This window comes from Rhinolophus ferrumequinum, chromosome 11, assembly GCF_004115265.2.
Source record: "Rhinolophus ferrumequinum isolate MPI-CBG mRhiFer1 chromosome 11, mRhiFer1_v1.p, whole genome shotgun sequence".
Lineage (NCBI taxonomy): Eukaryota > Metazoa > Chordata > Mammalia > Chiroptera > Rhinolophidae > Rhinolophus > Rhinolophus ferrumequinum.
In genome coordinates this window covers 49,680,242-49,703,137 of record NC_046294.1, presented here as the reverse complement: position 1 = coordinate 49,703,137, position 22,896 = coordinate 49,680,242, and the positions used below count along the sequence as shown (strand labels likewise).

At 38.3% G+C, this 22,896-nt stretch overlaps 1 protein-coding gene across 1 annotated transcript in view; it reads right to left on the bottom strand.

Annotated features, from left to right (window-relative positions):
• RNF169 (ring finger protein 169) overlaps positions 1–22,896 on the bottom strand; it is a 76,659-nt gene that overhangs the window by 10,825 nt on the left and 42,938 nt on the right. The window contains exons 3-4 of the mRNA XM_033120352.1: positions 19,317–19,463; positions 13,632–13,750 (exon numbers count right to left, since the gene is read on the bottom strand). Coding sequence (XP_032976243.1) covers positions 13,632–13,750; positions 19,317–19,463 — 266 coding nt within the window. The remainder of the gene's footprint in view (positions 1–13,631; positions 13,751–19,316; positions 19,464–22,896) is intronic.

The following is a 22,896-nucleotide window of genomic DNA, read 5'->3' as shown; positions in this document are numbered from 1 at the left end:
AAATATGTACAGAAATGCCTATTTCCTCCTTAAGGAAAGGAAACTTCTACACTTATTAGGAAACTATTATTTGTCAGGTACTGTGATAAGTGTTTCAAACATATTGTATCTCATTTAATCCATACGGAAACCCTGTGAGTCATGTATTACCACCCTCAATTTACAAAGAACTGAGGGAAGTGATCCCTCCAAGGTTTCACAGCTGAAGCCAAGATTTAAACTTGTATCTCTGTGAGTCTAAGGCCTGTGCTTTCTACCACACCATACTGACCTTACATTCTACCCTACTCTGCCGTAGAACAGACCCAGCACGGCTAGGGAAGCTCTCTCTTACAAACGTGTCATGAAGTCATAAACAAGAGAAAGCAGCATTGTCTGAAAGGCAAATGGCTTAAAATTTCCACTACCAAGAGACCAGATGGTTTCTGGGATGTCTGGTTAGCCTAAAAATACCCATAACCACAATGAGTCTGACTTACAAACAAAGAAAAAGAGGGACAGCCAGTATAAACATGCAGCTGGAAAGCTGGAAGATTTATTGCTTATAAAAGACTGCTTAAAGGGTTTTCAAATGGTAATACAAGATATAAAACATTAGACAGCTTGTGCTCTCAATTGCTCACTCATCACTCCACTCTCGCATACCACAACAAGTTCGTTTCTCAATCGAACTCCCAGGCCTGGAAGACCTGAGTCCCACCAAGAAGCTAAAAGCTGGAGAGGACCCTCCTCCCCGCCCTGGCGCGGGTGTGTGAGCATCCCGCATTCCCCACTGCGCCCCCTCCAATATCTGAATGAAACCACCAGCTTCCTCAGGCCTACTTGTAGCTGCCATGCACCCAGAAATGGGTAAAATTTTGTTACAATCCTTCCCTTGCATATTTATGACCTGGGTTATTTGCCTTGTGCACACTAGTACCCTCTATTTTTTAAGTGTACAATTTAATAGTTTTTAGTATATTCGGAGTTATTAAGCATCACCACAATCAATTTTAGAGCATTTCCATCACCTCATAAAGAAACCTCATAGCCTTTAGCTATCACTTCTAAACTCCCTCTTCTCCTCCAGCCGTAAGCAACCACTGATCTGTTCTCTGTCTCTACACATTTGCCTATTCTGGACACAAGAGTATACTAGTATTCGATTACGGGTGAATAGGAACACTTTTCCACAGCTGTATTCGAAAAGGCCTAGTGTAATGCAAAGAGGTTTGACTCCCCTCAAACAGCAAGAAAGCTGGACAGCTTCTTACCCATCTCTGTAGCAACCTTGTATCTTTTTAGAACAAGACAGGGTATAAATTATGAACAAAAAGAAGAAAGACAGCTTTCTGTTGCAAAGGTGGATCATTTCAAGACAAAGAGCCAAGCACAAGTCCTTTTGTCACAGGGTTCTGACAATGGTTTGATAGAAAGAGCATAGGTCTGCAGTCAAAAGAGACTTTAGCTCCAGTTCCATCTCTGCTACTCTACTGAACTGAAAAGTTCTTGGGTTACTTAACCTCTTTGAACTGCATTTTCCTTAGGTGTTAAATGGGAATAATATTACAAATCCTGTAGGATTAATGTGAGAACTACATGAAACGAGGTATGTAAAGTACCCGACATGGCAGGAAGCGCTGGGAAAGGCTAGTTCCCTCACCATCCCACCTCGTCCCTCTGAAAACTACCAGAATATTTCTATTCTAATATGTCAAAGAATTACTGACACCTCTAAAACCTGCCACTCTCCTTAAGTTCTACCTCACTTCTCCGTAAGCTATCTTCATTTTCCAAATATGTGCCGTTACTTTTAACAAGATTTGTCCTCTTAATAACCAGCTCATCCCCTAGGTGGATCCCTCCCTCCCTCCGTCAACAAGTCCTAGGCCATCATCAAGCCCTGACTCTTTTAACTCACTACGTCTTTCTCTTATAGGGTCCTCTCCCTCACGGTTATTGTTTTGACTATTCCCTACACACAACTTGCTAAGCCTAATCCTTACATCTTTACAAAACTTTCTAACTGCCCTCACCCCTTTCTTTTTATGCCTCCACCCTTTGAAACTGCTTTAAACCACTTCTAGACACTTCAGTTTTGAGGTGGAAAGAATCTTAAGAAATCATTCAGTAAAATTCCCTGCCCAGCCAGTAGGTAGGGCATAACCACTGGCATTTTCCATAGATGAGACTGAAGGAGGTCAACTCATTTCATTCAAGCTCACGCTGCTACTTCCCTAAAACCTCCCCTAGACGAGCGTACCCCCTTTCCCCGGCTTTCCCTTCTTTAATCAATTCTAGAGCTAGTCCTGCAGTATTATATCACTTATGTGTCTGTTTGGTATCTGTTACCTAAAAGGCATTTGTATTTTCATTTGTTCATTTTAAGGAAGAGGGACAAGTCTGCATAGTATTTTAACTGACTTCAATACTTACTGGGCGTGCATTTAACATTGTCAAGTCTGTCAGTCTGTCTGTGTCTCCCTCTCTCCTTACACACACAGGTTATAGTAAGTACAGCCACTTCTGTTGGGTCTATTCTGATGTGCCCCACTCTGAACCATAGACTCAAGCTTTTGGACATTAGAAAACAAAATAATGTAGCTAATTTTTATTTAATTAAGGCTTCATTACTAATCAGTAGGACACAGATTTTTCTTTCATAGAATCTATAACACATATTGTCATAAGCTATTGCTAATGCAGTAGAAGGCTAAAGGGAACTTTACAGCATAAAAGCTTTATCAATGTGGTTACTAGATCTCCCTAAATCCCATATTAATCCTATGGAACCTAGTCTAAAAAACAGCCACCAGCGAATCTGTTCCTCCACAGCTCCCGGAGCCTGCTCTCAAGACCCTGTGCTGCAAGTCTGACAATTCTGACAAAGCCCCAGTTTACCTACCCACAGGCATGAGACCTATCTTACTCAAACATTCCACAAATATTTACTGAGCCTCTACTACGTGCCAGGCACTAAGTATTGCAAATGTAATGGTAAACAAGATGTTGTCCCTGATTGCAAAGGATTTCAAGTCTAGTGGGAAGATGGGCAGAGGCAACACAGGATGTATGGGGCCATGGGGAATAATGGGAAACCGTGGAAAGAGCCAAGAAACCTCAGTGCTAACTCAGTTTCCCACTATCCTAGCAGTTTAAGATTTGGCAAGCCACATTCTCTCTCTGGGCTTTAGTCTTCTCATTAATAAAACAAGAATTAGATAATATTTATGGTCCTTTTCGGCTCTAAGAGTCCACTTTCTAAAAATAACAAAATAGCAGCAACAGTACTTTATCATGTGCCAGCAATTCTGCTAGGCGCCATTTACTTAAGATACAATTTTTACGGACTGGCAGTACTGGCATTAGTACATCACTTTCTTTTTATTATTGTAAACCGGAAAGAGGATAGTGGTTTGATTATATTTCTTTTTATGGTCATTCCCTATTTCCAAGAATTTTAAATGACTTCAGTAAAAATACATAAAGAATGAGCCTTAATAGAGAATAAAGACCACATTAATATACTCTTCCCATATTTATTATGGGAATATTTATAATAATAAATATGGGAAGAGTATACCAAAAAATATTTTTAAACAATTATAGGCCACGTGCAACCCCAGAACCACTGCAAAATGCTCTTATCCTGTTTAATGAGGTACTGAGTTGCCTTTCAGAGACAACTGACCAAAACCACAAGTCGTGCATCTGAAGCTTGCGCAAAAGAGAACTTTGACCTCCAGCTACATCCGGAACCAAGTCCCGCCCCTCCAGCTCCCCACAGAACCAAAGGACTAGGACACAACCGGAAACTGAACACTGGCACCCTTTCAGAATCAGAGGATCTGCTGTCCAGGAAGATCTTGTGGTGACGTCCCTTACCATAAATGGCCAAACTCCAAGATCTTCCAATTAAAACTTTCCCCGCCAGCGCTTCCGCATACCCGATCCCCGCTATACCCTTAAAAACCTGCCCCGAACCCTGGATTTGGGCGTTCGGGAGCTTGTGAGCATTAGTTTTCCTATTGTCCTGGGTAGCACCATTCATAATAAAATAGCCAGTCTTTCTCTACTGCAAATTCTCAGTTTAGTGTCTGGTTCTGCGAGTGCCAGGTGGGCAAACTCTGTTCTGTTCTGCAACAAAAATGGTGACTACAAAGGGACGTCGCCCTGAGTGGGCGTTCCGCCTAAGGTTCGGCGACCTCTGGCCAGTGGCGGTCTCTCCAGGCTCCATCGAAGCAGCTGCCTGGGCTGAGTGTCGCAGGACGGACCTGCAGTGCTCACCACTGATCGCGTGGCTGACCTACGGCGCTTTCATTTTGCAGTGGAAGAAACTGGGTACTTGGCTTGGAAGGTGTCTCTAGGTGAGTAACTTCATGTGCGACGACACCAAACTCCCTTTTGGTGGGCTGGGAATTTCCCACTGGTTTTATAAGAGAACAACAGGCTTGGAGAAGTTTCCCCGGCAATCTGCATTGAAATCATTTGGTATGTTTGAAACCGGTCATGGAATTTTGTTTTAAACTTGAAACCAGTTTTGAATTTGATCTGGAGTTGGCAAATTAGGTCTGAAAATTGTGTATGGGGGTGAGGATGTATGAATGTGAGTGAAGCATATTGTATGGTGGTGTTGTTTTAAATGATTTGACTTTTAGGAACTGAGTTTCTCCATGACCTACCGAGCTTCTTTCCTGAGAGCCTTCTGACCCTGCAGAAGAGAGGTACTGCTCTCTCCCTCTGGCTTCCTGTGCCCTTCCCAGGGGACTGGGGACTTAACACTGTCCTCCCGGGCTTTCACAGTACGTGGTAAAGCAGCCGGCGGGGTCTCGGGGCTCGCTCACGTGCACTTGGTGCTCAAGAAGAATCCATATGGCGCATGGTCAGCGTTTAACCCACACCGCCCTGGGTTCTAGTGGGTTCTAGGCTTCGCTACTCTTACCGCCGTGGCCCTGGCTCAATTCCCAGAGTTCATCTCATGCCTTGTTCGGAGGGGGCACAGAAAAAGCCCTCTCTTTTGGCGGTTGGCCTGTTGTGGGGTAAAATGGCGCCTGAGGCGTCTCCTTCCCTTCCCCCACCTTTGTCTCCAGACATGTGGCAGCAGCCGTCCTGGGCTGACGTGGGGTGGCCGCCATCTTGTGCTCAGGCTCCGTCCCAGCGTCAGTTTCCTCTAGGAACACCTGCCACTTTAAATTCAGGTGTTCTGAAGCCGTTCCTTCTACCTCTGAGCTTTCCAGCTTTATCGCGTGCACTCACTTACCATTTTCTGTTGTTTGTCTGAAGGGCACCTTTGAAAGAGAGGACCTCGGGCCTCTCGGGGACAATGGAATGGATTCTGTAATATGACTGATTATAAATTAATTGTAAAATGTCTTTACATGAGTTGTTCAGCATATAAAGCTTTGGCCATCTGAACAAAAATCTTAACTTAGTCCATCTATGAAAACATAATTTGGATCAAGTTTTCCTACTGAGTTTGCATTATACCTGGGACATAAAAGCTAGCATTTTAAAATGAAAGCTATGAGATCTTTGTCTATGTTTGTATGTTTATGCATGTTTACGTATGTATGTTCTAGATGTAGCATATTTCTACCACGGGATGATATTGCTAATTTGTCATATTAGATTGGCTTAAACAAACAAGCACTTAGGAGAATTCTCAAAAAATACAGAGGTCTGATAATTAAGTTTGCGAACTTGTAGCAACGATGTTGCTAATCTTTTCTGATATCAGAGGGATTCTTCATTATGAATTTGTATCAACCGGATAAACAGTTAACCAAGTTTACTATTTGGAAGTGCTGGAAAGGCTGCATGAAAAAGTTAGATGACCTGAACTTTTCACCAACAATTCATGGCTCTTGCATCACGACAACGCACCAGCTCACACAGCACTGTCTGTTTGGGAGTTTTCAGCCAGTAAACAAATAACTATATTGGAACACCCTCCCTACTCACCTGATCTGGCCCCTAATGACTTCTTTCTTTACCTGAAGAAAAAGGAAACACTGAAAGAAAGACATTTTGATGGCATTCAAGACATCAAGGGTAGTACGATGACAGCTGTGATGGCCATTCCAGAAAAAGAGTTCCAAAATTGCTTTGAAGGGTGGACTAAGCGCTGGCATCGGTGCACAGCTTCCCAAGGGGCGTACTTCGAAGGTGACCGTAGTGATATTCAGCAATGAGGTATGTAGTACTTTTTCTAGGATGTTTGTGAACTTAATTGTCAGGCCTCGAATAACAAACTAACCCAAATGCTTTTAGAATCTCGTGATCTGGTAAAATATTTGACATTAAAGCTGGTTTGAGTTTGGTTTAAGTAAGCATATTTTTACAATCATCAGCATTAAATAATACATTTATTTTACCCAAGTTTATTAGTCAACTAAGTTCATGAAATCTCTTGCAAAATTTGTCAGTAAGGAAATTAACCTGGTATGATAAAATTTTCATAAGTAATCTAAACTTAATTGTTAGGAGCAAGAATATTAAAAAAATGTAAATGGGATTAAAAGTTTCTTTCAGGTTAACTCTGGCAATAATTATATTGTATGTATTCTTAAATGGATTTCCAAATCTCTGGTAACTTGAAACTTTAGAGTTTTACTAAGTTAAATAATAAAAATTATTGAATATCTAGATATTTCCACAAAATATGAAACACTGAAACATTAATTGCTAGGTAAGTCTAAGTTTACCTACTTTTGGCTTCTTATTACCGAGAAACTAAAAGATAAATTTGGATCTGTTAATAAATGTTTTGTACTTTATTAAAAAAAGTTTCTAAAAAAATTGTAAATAATTGCCAACAAAAGCCTATTTTTCTAGAGGTTATGAAATGTATTCATATATTTACCAATCTAAAGAATGCTAATTTGCTTATTTTTTTAGTTGTCACTAGAAATTAAGGTTTCTAAGGATTAAGAATTCTAATTCACGTGAAAGAAAATGTTTTCAGTAAAGAAAAGTATACAGGGGGTGGCTGGTTAGCTCAGTTGGTTGGAGCGTGGTGCTGGAGGCACCAGGGTTGCTGGTTCAATACCTGCGTGGGCCACTGTGAGCTGTGTCCTCCTTTAAAAAAAAAAAAAGAAGAAGAAAGATACACAGTATGGAGGTTTGTTTGTTTGTTTGTTTTTTGAGGGAAAGGAGGAAATGCTTTTGTCCTGAAGTGAGGCTAGTTTCAGAATGGGAAAGGGGTGGGGGGCGTTGTAGAAGGGTTGTGGAAAAGGAATCCTTTGAAAGGTAGTATCAAAAGTAAGCTGATGCAGAATTAGTTTGGTTTCCTCTCTCTGCTAAAAGGGACTAAGTTTCTTGGACTATTGGTCTGCTACTGATACTGTGAAGAAGTTTTCTGCCTAGGAAGCAAAGATCCTATGTTTTATTAAAATAATTTTCTGTGTTTTATGTTGTCTTAATCAGGTCCTTGATTACCTAAAAAAAATCTCCTCAATAGTAAGGACTAAGTTTTGTTGACAATTATGTAAACTTCTTTATTTGTTTGTTATTGTCACTTTGGTTAAATGGATAATTAAGTATTGCTTCATAATGATTTACGATCCTATTTAGTCAAATGTTTAAAATTTTTGATATATTTTGACAAACTTCCCAGAGTTCAGGGTTTAAAAGGAGGCTTTTCTTAATCTGGAAATGGTTTTGGGTTATTCCAGTGAGTTCCTGCAATGCCTCAAAGATTTGTTCTCTCCCTCTGTAAAATAAAATTTAAAATAATCAGGCCTATTTGATATACTAAAATTACAGGGGAAGCTTTGTCAAATAAAGAAATAATTATGTTGTATTGGTATGTGTATACATACTCTTATTACTAAATGAATGTTCTAGAGATTATAATCTCCAAGAGTCTACAGTGTTGTGATATAATATTTTCATTTATCTTAAAATGTTACAGAGAAAAGCAAATTTCTGTCAATTGCATTTTAATCAGATCTATAACCATGCCATCTTAAGTTTTATGTCATGTACAGGCAGTCCTTAGGTCTAACTTTAATACCTATTCTTAAGTTTGCTTCGAGCAGGATGAGGTACCTAACTGATGTATCTCTCATCGTATCCGTCCCAGAGATTGGGTATTATTAAAATCATGGAAAAACAAACATCCTGATGATCAGCTGAGCCCAAGTGGGTGGGACCCTACTAAGTTCTTTTAACAATCCATTCCTCTGTTAAATTGATCGGCTCTTATGAACAACCAGGATGGCCACACCACCAACAAAAATTCATTCAGAAGGCTTCCAGAAATCAGAAGGGGGACATGTCCTGGCCATAGTAATGTCCCAACAGTAGGAATACTCATGCAAGCCCCTAACAGATCTCAAGTTAACTATTTAAAGGACAACTAACAAAAGATAAGTGATGCACAACTCTCTTCTGTACATCTTTGTCTTCCACTTTACATGCTTGTATTTCTAAAATTCTACTCACTTTAAACCATCTCCTTTGTACATATAAAATTTAATTAGCTTCCTTTAAATTTATTTAACCGACTCAAAAGGGAAGCTGCCCAATATTCTGACTGTCTATCTGGCTATCAGGAAGGCCAACATTTGACAGGACCTTACCTCCCTGGTTGTGAGTGAGAGTCCACGAATACATGATTAGTAATCTTTCAATAAGTTTAGGAATAATAGCCAACGAGACTGCTCAAGCCATAGTATCTCAAAAGAGGCCTTAGACTCTCTGGCCAAGGTTGTATTAGGTAATTGAATTGCTTTGGTTTATATCCTAGCTGAACAGGGTGGTATCTGTGCCCTGGTCACGTGTTGCTCGGGAGCTGTAGACCAAGGCATCAAATACTAGTAATGCAGGACAACAACGCCCAACCAGGCACATGTAAATACTTGCAATTCGGTACAAAGCAGCTCCATTCCTTAAGCCCCTAGGTTTATACCCCTAACCAGTAGCTGTGGGCTCTTTAACAATCCTCTACCCTGCATGGGTGGGCGAAGGCTATTGCCCAGGAAGTTAGAAGAATGAATTTGGCCAGTAATAGTATGGGGTTGGCTCCTTACCAAGGCTTAGGAACTGCTGCAAAGGAAGTTCCTCTGGACATGTCTGGTGAAGACTATGGCCTGATGCCTTAGCGCCAGAGCTGATAAAGGGCCAGTGTTCAGCTACTGTTTAGAGCTCCTCAAGATACTGAACCAGGGGAGGGGACACTTGAACGGGGGTTGGACTGGCAACTTCCCCCAAGTTGGACAGGATACGTCCTGCTGGAGAGTGAAGTGTGTCCCAGCTAAAGTGATCCCTGTTGATCCTGTTGAAGTCGGCTAAAATGCTCTGTGGACAGGAGGACACCACGTGCGCTAAGATAGGCCGCTTACCACGGTCTTTTGCTCACATTGCAAATGATCCCACCACTTTCACCACTTGGACGACGTGCCTGATAGTCACCGCCTGCACAAAACCCGCCAACTGCATACAAGAAGTTGACAGAGACGGTGCCACTGCGCTTGTTATAATTAGATGAAAGAACTTCAGGATACGTCGGGGACCTCGAGAAAACAGGAATTTGCCCCAAACTAGAGGCATAGCAGGCGTCCTTTGATTATAAGTCCTTGGCTTTTCTGGCCTTGAAAGTCCTTTTTAAGTTCAATCTGAAGATTACTTATGAAAAAATTCCAGCAAAGCAGATTTAAAAGTGCCTATATGGTAATTACTATTCTTGCTGGACTTATCCAAATAATCAGGCCAAGTTTATTGAAACTAGACTTATTTTGCAAATAAGTTAGTCTTAATTCAACTATCTTTGGTAAAAATGGGGGTGATTTTTAGAGACAAAAATTGTTTCAGTAGAAACTTTAATATACCCTTGTGGATATTAGCGTCTAGTGCAGTTCATTGTCTTTTGGGCTTGGTTTTGTTTTCTACTTGTAAACTGGACTGGTTCCTGAATTCTTCTAGTTTCCTCCATTATCTGCCTATGACTCTAAATATGTTTCCAAATTTTATCCCAGCGTTTGATTTGGAATCACTGATAACTAAAATTGCCCTTTTCCTGAACCCTACAATTCCAAACTGCAACTAGACGTGCTCCCCAACACTTATCACGATGATCGTTACAGTTTGGGTCCTGAGGGAAATAACGAAAATTACTCTTTATTCTTTATCTCATATTAGGGTACAGGTCTCCTGGCCTTCTGTTACCCCTACCTATGATTGCTATCGTCTCATCTTGTAAATTGAACACCCAGAATGCCTCCTCTAAGGCTTAGGGACCACTGTAGAAGAGGTGGTCACATGAAATTGTAAGAGCCAGATAAAGGGTACAAAAAAATGGGTGAACAAATCAAACTCTGTCTTGAAGCTAATCCTCCATCTTAATTGAACCTGGACCCAGCTGCCCTACTTCCCTTAAGATTGAGGAATGAACAACAAAAAGGGGGAATCTGTAACTGCAGAACCAGCTCAAAATGGTCCTATCTTGTTTAATGAGATATGGAGTCGCTTTTCAGAGACAACAAACCAAAACTTAAGTCATACAGCTGAAAGGAGAGAACTTTGACGTCCAGCTGCACCCAGAACCAAAGTCACACCCCCACCCCCATGGAACCGAAAGACTATGCAGGACATAACCAGAACGTGAACACCGGAACACTTCGGAACACTTCGACTCTGCTAGTGCCAGGTGGACGAATACTTCCTGTTCTGTAACATATTGGAAAACCATGATGACAGAATTGAAACCTCTGTCCGTCCCTATACTTCCTCACAGCCAAAGCAAAGAGGAAAACACAATTAGACATCTAGCTTTTACAAGACACTAGCTCAACAGAGAAAATTTTTCCAGGATGAGCTTTTAGAAAAATTTGCAACCAGGTTTTTTGTTTGATTCTAGTGGGGAAGAAGAGAATTAGGAGTGAAGGGAAATAAATTTAGAAAACCAACCAACCATCCAACCAATTTTTCAGATATCTGAAATAAAAGTTTAACTTTACAATTATATATCAAATTAATTTTTCAACTAATACATTTTGAGATTAACTTAGGAACGACCCAGGGTTAACTATTCCTCTGTCTGCTTATTTAAAAGTTTCATTTTCAAAGGGCTATCGAACTTCATTAATAGTGCTACAAAGCCTTCTTTGCTATGAATTTTTCAAATGAAAATAGACTGAGCTGGTGGCAAGACACATAACCAGAATCTATTCATGGATTCCTTCCAAAATAACCATCCTATCAGGCCTATTTTACTTTTACCTCCATGCTTTTGGGCTTAAGAAAGAAAAGTTTACAAAGTAGGTAAGTAAAACAAATGCAGATTTATTTGATTTAAGTAGTTGTAAAAACTTTAAAAGCTTTTACATATGAACACTCTTTAGGAAAAAGCTTTCAGAGAAAACCTTTTGTTGTTAACAGAAAAAAATACATTTGAAATATCCCAAAACTATTAACAATGCTAATTGTTTTTTGTGGTAAATTTTAACAGTTTTAAGTTTACAGTCACACTGTTGTGCAACCACCACCAAGCTAATTCTTTTTCAATATATCCATATGCTACATCTCATTGTCAACGTTTGCAACTGGAACTTTTTTTCTTACCTACCGAAAAAAGCATGTTGACTAAATAAGAGATGCAATTCACAGTATTACTTACCATAATAGATTTTCCAACCTAAGATTTCCATGACATCAGCAAACTATTTCCTACCAAGCAAATCCAATTGTTTTAATAACTGTATTAATAACTGAACTCAGCCCACAACCTTGGATATTTGGAAAACATGAATACTGAAATCCAGAAATGTGTAATACTAATCACAAACATTTCTTTGCAGTAAAATGTTAAGTGAATATTTTCCTATCAATTAGTTCCATGGTTGCTCAATGATAGAGGATAAGGGCAAGGATGGGCCAAGGAGCAGGAAAACAAGATACATTACAGATATTCCAGAGCCACACATAATCAAAAGCACACCCCACCATAACAGGCTTTGCATTTTACCCTTTAGAGAAGAATTTTCTAAGTTCCTTGATAGGCATGTCTAAGTAATGACGTGTTAATCTGATACCAGCTTGATTTGTATGTATGTATGTATGTATGTATGTATGTATGGGTCTATTTATATTTCATTTCTGCTACCAGCTTTAAAAGAATGAATTACAAGGGGAGAGACTGGAACAGGTTATAAGTAAATTCACCTGTTTAATATCCACTCCAACTAATTAGGGTAATTTGGCCTTTTCCCCAAGTCATTCCAAATTATGAGATATTAATTAACTAATCATAGATTGCCCAAATCAACATTTATTTGTTTCAGTAAGTATTTATTATGACTTGAATGGAAGAACGATATGATCTTTTCTCTTCAGTAGATCCCTCTTACAATCATTAAGATATGCCTGCTATAAATGGGGTGGGAGGGAATCCATACACACAATCAGCAGCTGACAATTCTTAGTCACGCAATCTTTTTTAACTTGAGAGGGCATCTATAGTTGAAGCTCATCTGCACAAGCCAGAGTTTCATCTTCATCATAAATGTAAAGTACACTGGTTTACATCTTTACTTATTGGGTCCTGATTACATCAATCAAGCTTAAGTGGCTACAATACAATGTCCATTCAACAAATGTCATAAGTGAATAAATATTCTAGGAAAGAGCCTCCTGGAAGGAGCTACCATTACCTAGAGAAGGGTGGCATTTGGGGGTGGTGGGAGGGGTGAAGTTAGTGAATTTTACTCTTAGAAATAACAGGAAATCAGTGCTCCAAAAGACTATATACAAAAAACATTCAGATACAGAAACTACATCGGGGATCACAATAGTATATACTTCATAACATTCTTAAACTTGGTAGCTTTTTTTGGGTCATATTAGTGACTAGCAATAAAAAGCCTTGATAAAAAGGTCCAGGTGTGTGTCCACAGAGACAGCAAGAGATCTACTTTACAGTGCTACTGGAAAGAAAGAGGAATCCTAGAAATAAGGGTGAGCAATGCCAGCTATAAACAAAAATAGATAACAAAATAGGGTAAAGATTGTCTTTTCATCTTTATATTAAAACAGAGTATGGCACGTAGTAGCTGCTTACAAAATGTCTGTTGAATGAATGATTCCTTCCTACTTTCTTCCATTTCTTCCTCCCTTTCCTTCCTTCCTTCCATCTAGCCCTTCATTATTCCCCAATCATCCAACATCTAATCCAGTTCCTCCCGCCTCTCCTCCTTAGGGCCTGCAAAAGTCTAAAGGATCAAGAGGTTCCTTGGCAAGGGTCTTAAGAACTTGCAGTTTGCCTTCTTGAAATATATTAAGATATATTTTCTTATAAGTTCTAGACATTAAAAAATAAAATCAACTCTGGTCTCCCTTCCTACTAAGAGAAAAAAGTCCACAGAGAGAATCTATGGATGTTGTCAGCTGAGGAAGGCCTAATTGTTTCCTTCCCGGATGGAAAGTTCACGCTTTGCAGCCAAGCAATTATCACAGTCTTACCCTGAAGATACCAGAAATGGATAAAATTTACTTTTCTTTAAAAACGCAGGTCAGCCCCTTGTCCCTATTTGATATTTGAAAACCAGTTCCCACCTCTCCCAAAGTAGCTACAACAAATACTTTTGCTCCCCCAGTCTTTTGTCTCATACCCCAAGATGAAAGAACCTTGACTGAATTCATTATCAGTCTCTTACCCTGCCAGGAAAGCTAAGGAGTAGGAGTTGTTCTTGGAAACAAATGCCGAGCGATGTGTCTGTGTCATCTTGCCTCGGGAAGGTTCTTCATTCTCTGAATCTGAGAGACGCGCAGGACACTGGCAGGAGACAAGGGAGACAACACTGTCCATTTGTGGTTCCCATTGAATCTCCCATAGCTGTTGTTTCAAATCTCTATTATACGTCACTTCTATCTGAGCTCCAGTCGACGTTTCCAGCTGCCTCCTCGAGATCCCAATCCGGATATCCCAAATGTAGCTCAAACTTAACATATCCCAAATCAAACTCTACCTTCTCTAAGCCACACTATCAACCCAGCTGAAGCCTCAATGTCATCTAGGATTCTTTCCCTTTCTTCGAAGCCATGATAACATTGTCTAGAGCAGGGGTGTCCAAACTGCGGCCCGCGGGCCAACTGCGGCCCGCGATCCATTGTTAACTGGCCCGCAGCAAATTCCAAAAATATGTTTAGTTTACTTAAATAAACCAGGTGCGGCAATACGTACTTCACCTCGAGTGAGTGGCCCGGCTGTTTGTGTATTTTACCGCATATGGCCCTTGGTGAAAAACGTTGAAAAAAGTTTGGACACCCCTGGTCTAGAGGTTTTGAGTACCCCAACACATCTAAATATTTTATTTCATTTACTCTTCATATCAGCTCTGTTAAGAAGGGATTATTACCTGTCTTTTACAGATGACAAACTGAGGCTCAGAGTAGTTAATTTGCCTAGGTAGGAGTAAGATTGGAGAGTTAATAAGTAGATAATGCTGCTACTTAGATCCAGAACATCTGTCTCCAAACTGCCTCATGCTATTTCCACTCGACTCCATTCTACCGCTAAAAGGTCTCTCAGGTCTAACTTCCTGTGTACACTCTTCGCTTTTCCTTAGATTCTCATCATCTTCTGCCGGGACTGTTGCAATGATCTCCTTACTGGTTTCACTCTGTGCAGCCTTTCTATCTCCTCCCTTCCATCCTATCTATCAAGCACACATAGAATCTTGCTTTACTACTGGTGACTTCAAGATCAAGTCGAAACACCTCAGCATTATACAATAACCTTCAAAACTAGACTCAGCCTTCTTTCACAGTTTTTCTCACACCAGTTCCCACACAGGGAACATCTTGAGCTCTGGTACAACCAAACTACTTTCTACTCTCCACAGCTATCATCACAGTCTTTCAAACCTTCTATTCTTTTGGACATGCTATTTCCTTTGCCTGATATTCCCCCTCCACATGTCGGCCTATAAAATACTCATTGGCCCTTCAGAGGCATCTTAAGTGTCACTTTCTCTGCAAAGGCTTCCACATACCCCTCGAGTCAGTACCATCTGTTGGTACTCATTCCTTTACCTTAACTTTATTTTAGAGTCTCTTTTTGAGTCTTTCAATTTACATTTGAAGTGGCTTTTACACGTGCCTTTGCATACAACATACAGTGATGATTTGCCTCGTGATTCAATAGTAGAGTCTTTTTAGAGAGAACAACCAGTCACACTGAACTGGAGCTTTTTCTTTAAGAGTCTGTCTTCTGCTTTAGACAAACTCTGTCAGAGCAAGTGACCATCTTTTCTTTAAGACTCCCAATACCATGAGAGAGCAGGTAAACAAAAAATGTCTAATCATCTCATGATGAACCAGTGATCTAATAGAATCAAGTGACTATCAAAGTGAAAGTTGTAGACAGGCCTGCAAGGCATGGTCTTATGGCTCAGAGTACTCTGCATTCCTGAAATGCTTTGTTATTCTCTAGGCCGAGGGGCACAGACATACAATAGGCTACGTTTCCTAAGTTAGCCTTTGAGAAATAGCTGAAGGATTACAATTTACAGAGAAGCTTTTCTTTTTTTTTTTTTAAATAGGAAGGGGAAGGAGATTTTTTTTTTTAACTTTTATTTATTTTAAGTGTGTTTTTCCAGGACCCATCAACTCCAAGTCAAATAGTTGTTTCAATCTAGTTGTGGAGGGCGCAGCTCACAGTGGCCCCTGTGGGGATCAAACCTTGTTGTTAAGGGCACCGCACTCTAACCAACTGAGCTAACCAGCCATCCTGCAGAGAAGCTTTTCAATTTTGTAGGGTATCACTCCTTAAAGAACCCTGCTGTACAGACTACACACTCGAGAAACTTTTTAATAGTACAAACCCATTCTCAAATTTTATATGATATTCTCTTAACTCTGGAAAAAAAGAAAAAGATTTGACATCTATAGACTCAACGGAATAAATAACAGCAATTTGTATCTAGGTCTTTCTACATAATCAATTCAGTACCAAATAAAAGAATGTTCAAATCCCAGTTCTGTTATCATGGTCACTGCAAATTAGTTGCTTTATCTTTCTGAGCCTCAGTTTCCTCATCTATAAAATAAAGACTGCTACCACACAGATTGTGATAAACCATTAGAAGCACCGAGTACATTTAGTAAGTGCTCAATGAAAGATAGATTTTATTTTTATCAATTTAAATACTAAAATCTTTTAAGAAAAAACTTTAGTATTATAATATATACACTAGGTTCCTTTTAATTGTTGAAAAATAAATTTATTATTATAAATAAATAATTACAGAAAGTGCCCCCCCATCTTTCTATACCACATTTCCCCGAAAATACGACCTAGCTAGACAATCAGCTCTAATGCGTCTTTTGGAGCAAACATTAATATAAGACCTCGTCTTATTTTACTATAAGACTGGGTCTTTATAATATAATACACTATAATATAGTATAGTGTAGTATAATATAATAATAATACCGGGTCTTATATTAATGTTTGCTCCAAAAGACGCATTAGAGCTGATTGTCCTGCTAGGTCTTATTTTTGGGGAAACACGGTAGTTCCACCCCCAAAAACCTAGAACCATTAAGATAGGAAAATATTTACCTCTTATCTTTCCCTTTGGATAAAAATAAGCCCATAGCACTATGGATTCCTAAAATGGTATAAACATGCATAATATAATCCCCAAAGTGATATTTTAAAAAAATGTTGTACCTAAAATTAAAAGAATAATAATACCCAGAGTTGGCAAGGGTATGAGGAAATTGGTACTTGTACTATCGATGGGAGTATAACTATATACAAACTTTGTGGAGGTCAAATGAGTAATAAGTACCAAGTCTTGAAAAGGACACTCCCTTTGACCTGGTCATTCCACTTCTGGTAATTTATTCTAAGGAACTAATAACACAAGTAAATCTCATCATAGTGGTGTTTTAGATAGCAAAATATAGTATCATCAATAGGGGATTAATTAAGTTAAATAAATTCTACAGTAAATACTAATAGACCACTAAATAATGATATGAGATTCTTTATTTACATGGAAAGACATCTACAATTTAAGTTTATAAAAAAAAGTTATAAAACAGTAAGTACACTGGGTTGTATTTTCTAAAAAGAAAAAATACACAGTACATATATATGTGTGTATATATATACTGTATAGATACAGATATACACACAAGCACTTAGAAAGTCTGGCAGAATATTTACTAAAATGTTTATGGGGTTATCTCTAGGTTATGGGATGACAAGCAGTTTTTCACTTTTTGTTTTATAATCTTTGGTATAACTATAATTGTTATACCAAATTGTTTTCCAATAATTCACATTATTATTGATACTAATTATACCACAATAAATTATAATAAATTAAACATTGCCCATTTTATTTCCATTCTGAACAAATAACAAATGACTATCTCTGATTCTGGAATAAGCACTTTCCTTCCTCCATTTGAATTCAACTTGATAAACATGTATCAAACACTTGTGCTATGCAAGGTACTATGGGAGATTTAAAAATAGGTAAGACATTTCCTATACTCAAGAAACTTACAAATCTAGTAGAGAAACAAACACACAAATAACCATAATGTAAGGGAGAATGTAATAAGTCCTGTAAAAGTTACAAAGTACAGGGAAGGAAGCTGGGAGGGAAGAGTGGATGATGGGAAAGAAGAAACAAGTGAGGAATCTCTGTAGGTTCCAGGAAGGTGACAGCTTTTGAACTGGACATGGGAAAATGAATAGCCTTTCAACAGGTAAATTGGGTGACATTTCAGTGAAATAAAGATGGGAGAGCAAAGACTCTAAGGAGGGAAAATACAGAGTACATATTTGCGGAAAAGCAACATCTAGCATTCCCTAAAGTTTTGGGATGAAAGGATGGAAACAGAAGCTAGAATAACACTAAGGACCTGAATGCTGGCGTGAAGAGTTCTCATTGGACAATCAGCAAATACTATCAATGACCATACAGGACATGGAGTCACTGAGGTTTCAGGGGAAGGAGAGGGAAATAGTCCAGCTTTAATCATAATACTGTCTATATAAAATATAATCCTTCAGCTGGCTTTCCACTGACGTCTACTTGAGCTTCTCTTTGGTCTCAATTTGAATTCAGCCTTGGCTAAACTAAACAAAATTATCTGTTCAACACCAAAAACTCTTTAAGACATTTAAAGCAAAATCAGACCCATTTAAAAGTCCTTAGAAATAGAAAAGCAAACAGAAAAAGGGTAAAAATCACAAAAATCTAAAACACGAAGTGTTCATAGATCAGATTTTATGTGTTTTTGCACTAAACATTTTGCATAACTGGCTATTACCAATAAAAACAAGTTATTTTTAATAATAATTAAATGATAAAGATTATTATAACTGGAATTTAAAAGCCCCACATGCCTGTTGACAATCAGCAAATACTATCAATCCAAGAAAGCTTAAATGATTTAAATTTTTGAAATTCAGGAAAAATGCCTTTGCAAAGAGTAAATCAAAAGCACAGAGAACTTAAATAACGGCCAAAGTTATTTCATGCTGGGACCTGTTTAAGAGGCAAACTTCTGATCCAGAGATTTTTTTTTTTTGTCTCTATTCTGTGTTGTCTGTATTTTTATACGGTAAAGCTTTATTAATTCTGGCTAATTGGAAATATAATGGAAATACTAACAAGCCTCAATCATAAACTATTTTAAAAGCTATGACTCTAAAAGATATGTTAAGTACATTCAGCAAGCAATAAAAGATGTACAATCCAATATGATTTACTAAAGAAAAAAAAAATCGTAATTACCCATCTGAGCTACTCAGTAGACCCTCCAAAAGCACTTTCTTATGTAAGTTAAACCACTTACAACCTTTTCCAGTAATTTGCTTGGTAAATAAGTAATGAAAAAAAGTCAGGCAAGATAAGGCACAATTAGAAGTGTAATTAGGTTAAGTTTAAATTAAGTATCTAATCTCATATAATCTAATATCTTGTATCTACCACTGTGCTGCTTAGGGCATTATAAAGAAAATAAGGAAGTAAAAGTCAAGCTTTCAGGAACTCTAGTTGAGGATATAAGACATACAAAACTCAAATGTCAAATGACAACACATAAGTCAAAATGACAATACACACATAAAACTTACGACAAGTAGTATACTAGGTTTTTCCTCCAATCCTTTTCCCCACTGTTCCCTTAATCTTTCCACACAAGTCTCACTGTCCCATTCATAAATTATTTTCTCCAGCTCTCATCTGGACACTAAGTTCCTGACTACTCTTAAGCTGCATAGTCAATGACTGTTACTGGTTTTGCAGATCCATGCCACCTGGGCTAATTACTGATTCTGAGGCAGATGTCCATCAAAAAGATGATCTACTTACACGTTCCAGATTTGTTTTCAGTACTAGTGGTTCATCTCTTTTTTTCTGTTCATCCATTTTCCTTTTCCCTGTTTCTGTATCCTCTGGTAACAGCTTGTGGATTTGATCTTCAGAGGTTTTCTCGTCTTGTAACTTTTCTTCTCTCAGCTAAAATTGCAAATCATACCAAGACAGTAGAGTTTTAGGCAATTATTGACTTAAAAACATCTTTCGTTAAGTGTCTATGAGAACAAACAGATCACATGGCAGTTTTGATACTATTTTCCTTATTAGATATAAAGGCCTCTTAATTTTTAATGTTTGCTTTTACTTGACTCTTGCCAAACCTACCCTTCATGGCTTAAGATTTAACTGCTCTGAATTCTTGAGCAATATGAACCCATAAAATAAGATAATACACATAATCAAAAAATAATTTGTTCATTTAGCCAAAAAAGGTTGAACCTAAAATCTTTCTTATTCCCATAAGCCAGATACAAATGTATTGGACCAGAAGAGCAGCAGAGATGGAGGCCACAGGGCCAGAGAAGTTGGGCTAGGGAAGACAGGTTTGTAGCACTAGTAGTAACAGAAAAAAATGACTGATCACAGTTCCTACAATTTATGCTATTTTGTGATTCAGAGAATAGGTCAAGATACATGACCTACGAAGAAATTTAAGGCAAAGGCATATGCTCCTCATTTGGGGGAGGTGCATGGCATTACGAAAACAAGATAGGTTTGGGAATAAAAACCTGGGTTCTAGTGGTTCTGTCACTTATTTACCAGCTATATGATCTTTGGCAAATAAACCATCATATGCTCACCTACAAAACAGGGATAATGCTACTTACTTTGCAAATAGTGCTATAAGTAAATGAGATAATAAAGTACTTAATGTAGTGTCTTGCTGTGTACTTACAGTACATCAAGAGTTCCCTTTCCTAATCTGTTATTCTCTTTTCATTGCCCAGGGTTTTAATAAAATTTAAATGACATAATATGTATCAAAGCAATTACAGGCTACTAACATTTGCAAAATACTTGCAAAAAAATAAAGCTAAAAAATAAATACTTTAATTGGTTGTTGCCTCGGTGAAAAAAACAAAACAACAATAAAGATTTAATCTTACCTTTCCAATTTCTACAGGTCTGATTCCTGTAAGCCTGAACTAGTCTTTAACACATTAAGTCTAATTCAAGAGGTTATGAATATTTAAAGAACACCATACACAATGTAATGTCAGGAGCAGATTCAAATGAAATAAGGTACTCCCACCTCTGCCCAAGTCAAACAAGAACACAAAAGGAAGAAAAGCAAATCCATAGCCAGGGAGAAAGCAAATGTGAAGTCTATGCTAACTGCCCACAGGAAAGATCGATGCCTTTTAATAATCTTACTGAGAAATTCTTGTTTAACGACTTGACCACAGGCTACACACAAGGGCATTTCACTTTTAGAGGATGGAGAGACCGAGTGGCACAAAAGAGAACTGGGTTTAGCAATAATTGTTATATTGAACTATTTGTGTCAGGTGCTGCGCTAAGCCCTATACCAGTACATACCTTATCTCACTTAAGGAAACTAAAGTTTAAGAGTAAGGTAATGTGCTCAAATTCACAGAGTCATAGCCCTAGTGCTGGAATTCAAATTAAGATTTATCGCAGTCCGACTAGTGATCTTGCCTCTCAGGGTACATCTGGCAATGTCTGCAGACACTTGGTTGTCACAACTTAGGGGTGGGGAGGTGTGTGTTCTAGCATCTAGTGGCTAGAGGCCAGGGATTGCTACTAAACATCCTAAATGCACAGGATAGCGCCCAACTATATATATATACTTTTTCCTATTTTAAAAAAACTATTAAATTTTCTGTTTTACATATTTTAGTGTTAACTTGTTTAGTGCTTAATGGAATTTACATATTATGTACGTAAGTGAGATCATTAAAAGATCATTAAGTGATCAATAAGATCATTAAAAGGCATTGATCTTTCACGTGGGCAGTTAGCATAGACTTCACGTTTGCTTTCTCCTTGGTTATGGATTTGCTTTTCTTCCTCTTCTCTTGTGTTCTTGTGTTCTTGTTTGGGCTTTCCTAAGTGTTTTAGAATGTATCCTTCAGCCTCCTAATAATGTTTATTGCTGTTCTCAAAGTTTATAACAACAGACTTGTGTTGCCGGCAAAACCACCTTTTCATTGCAAGGCTGAGTGTCTGCTAACACAGCATCATCTTAAAGCTAAAAGTTTACACAACTGAAAAATCCGTATATCCATTTAAATCCTCACATGAATCATGTTGCTGTTTTCTCTATACTCAATTCTGCAGAAGTTATTTTTTTGTGGTTATTTATAAGGACTTGAGAACTTGGTCTCTAGGAAAGAGTTTTTATACTCAGGGAAAAATGCCTCTGAGAACCTCAGAAAGTAGCATATAAACTCTAGTAAGAAATATCAATAGCTATTATTTATTAAACTCTTCTATGTCCCAGGCATTGCATTTATAGAGCTTACCTCATTTAATCCTTAAGGGCTCTGTTTGTATCTATCATTATCATTTTATAGACACAAAAATCAACACTCAGTGGTTATTTCCCAAAGTCACAGTGATTGAATATTGAAGAGCTTGAATTTTAAAACAAGCCAGTGGCTTCAGATACCAGGGTTTCTCGACATCAGCATTACTGACATTTTGGGCTAGATGGTGGACTGAGCTGAGTCTGATAAGAAGGCTTATGTATGAATACTTTATTGGGGAGCAGGAGTTAAGGATGGAGTAGCATAACAAGAAAAGACACCCAATAAACGGGGTGCGACAACTGGCCCAATCATTGGCTACAGAGGACAAAATGAGAAACTAAGAAATGCATCTCAAGACTGTCAGAGACAGGAGAAAAAGGGAAGCATGTATCTATTGACTCCCACCTCCCACTGACTAAAGCTTGTTCCACGGGTGTTAAATCCCCTCACACTGGTTTGTAGGACTGGAGTACGTTCCCACGGTGGGCACTGCAGCAGCAACAACAGAGAAGCTGTAGGACTGAGAGGCAAGAGGCGAGCAGCAGGAGCTCAAACAAGAGCATCTCAGGCTGTAACCATGAAGCTGCCCACTACTGTAAGCGCAGTGACTTTATTGCTTCCCTTTCAGATACTAATTACTAGAGAAAAACTACTGACTTCTGTAATCTCATACTCAGTCACACTACTAATAATACCATGCAATTTTTTCCTAAAAATATCTTTACTTTGCCCTAATTTTTAAAAATAAACTTTAAAAAATCAAAGTGTTATACCCAGAAAATGTACAAATCATAACTGTAAAGCATGATAAATTATACAAAATTAGCATATCCACATAACCACCACCCAGATCAAAAAACTGGTATGTTACCAGTACCCCTTGTGCCTACTTCTCACCCAAAAGTAACCACAATCCCAGTTTCCAACACTAAAAAAATCATTTTACTATTTCTGAATTTTATATAAGTGGAATCTTGTATGTGTATTAAATCTCTCTTCCTTCAGTCTCCATTCTATTTGTGAGATGCATCCAGGTAGGTACATACAGTTTCTTTCTCCTTGTTTTATAGTATCCCATTGCT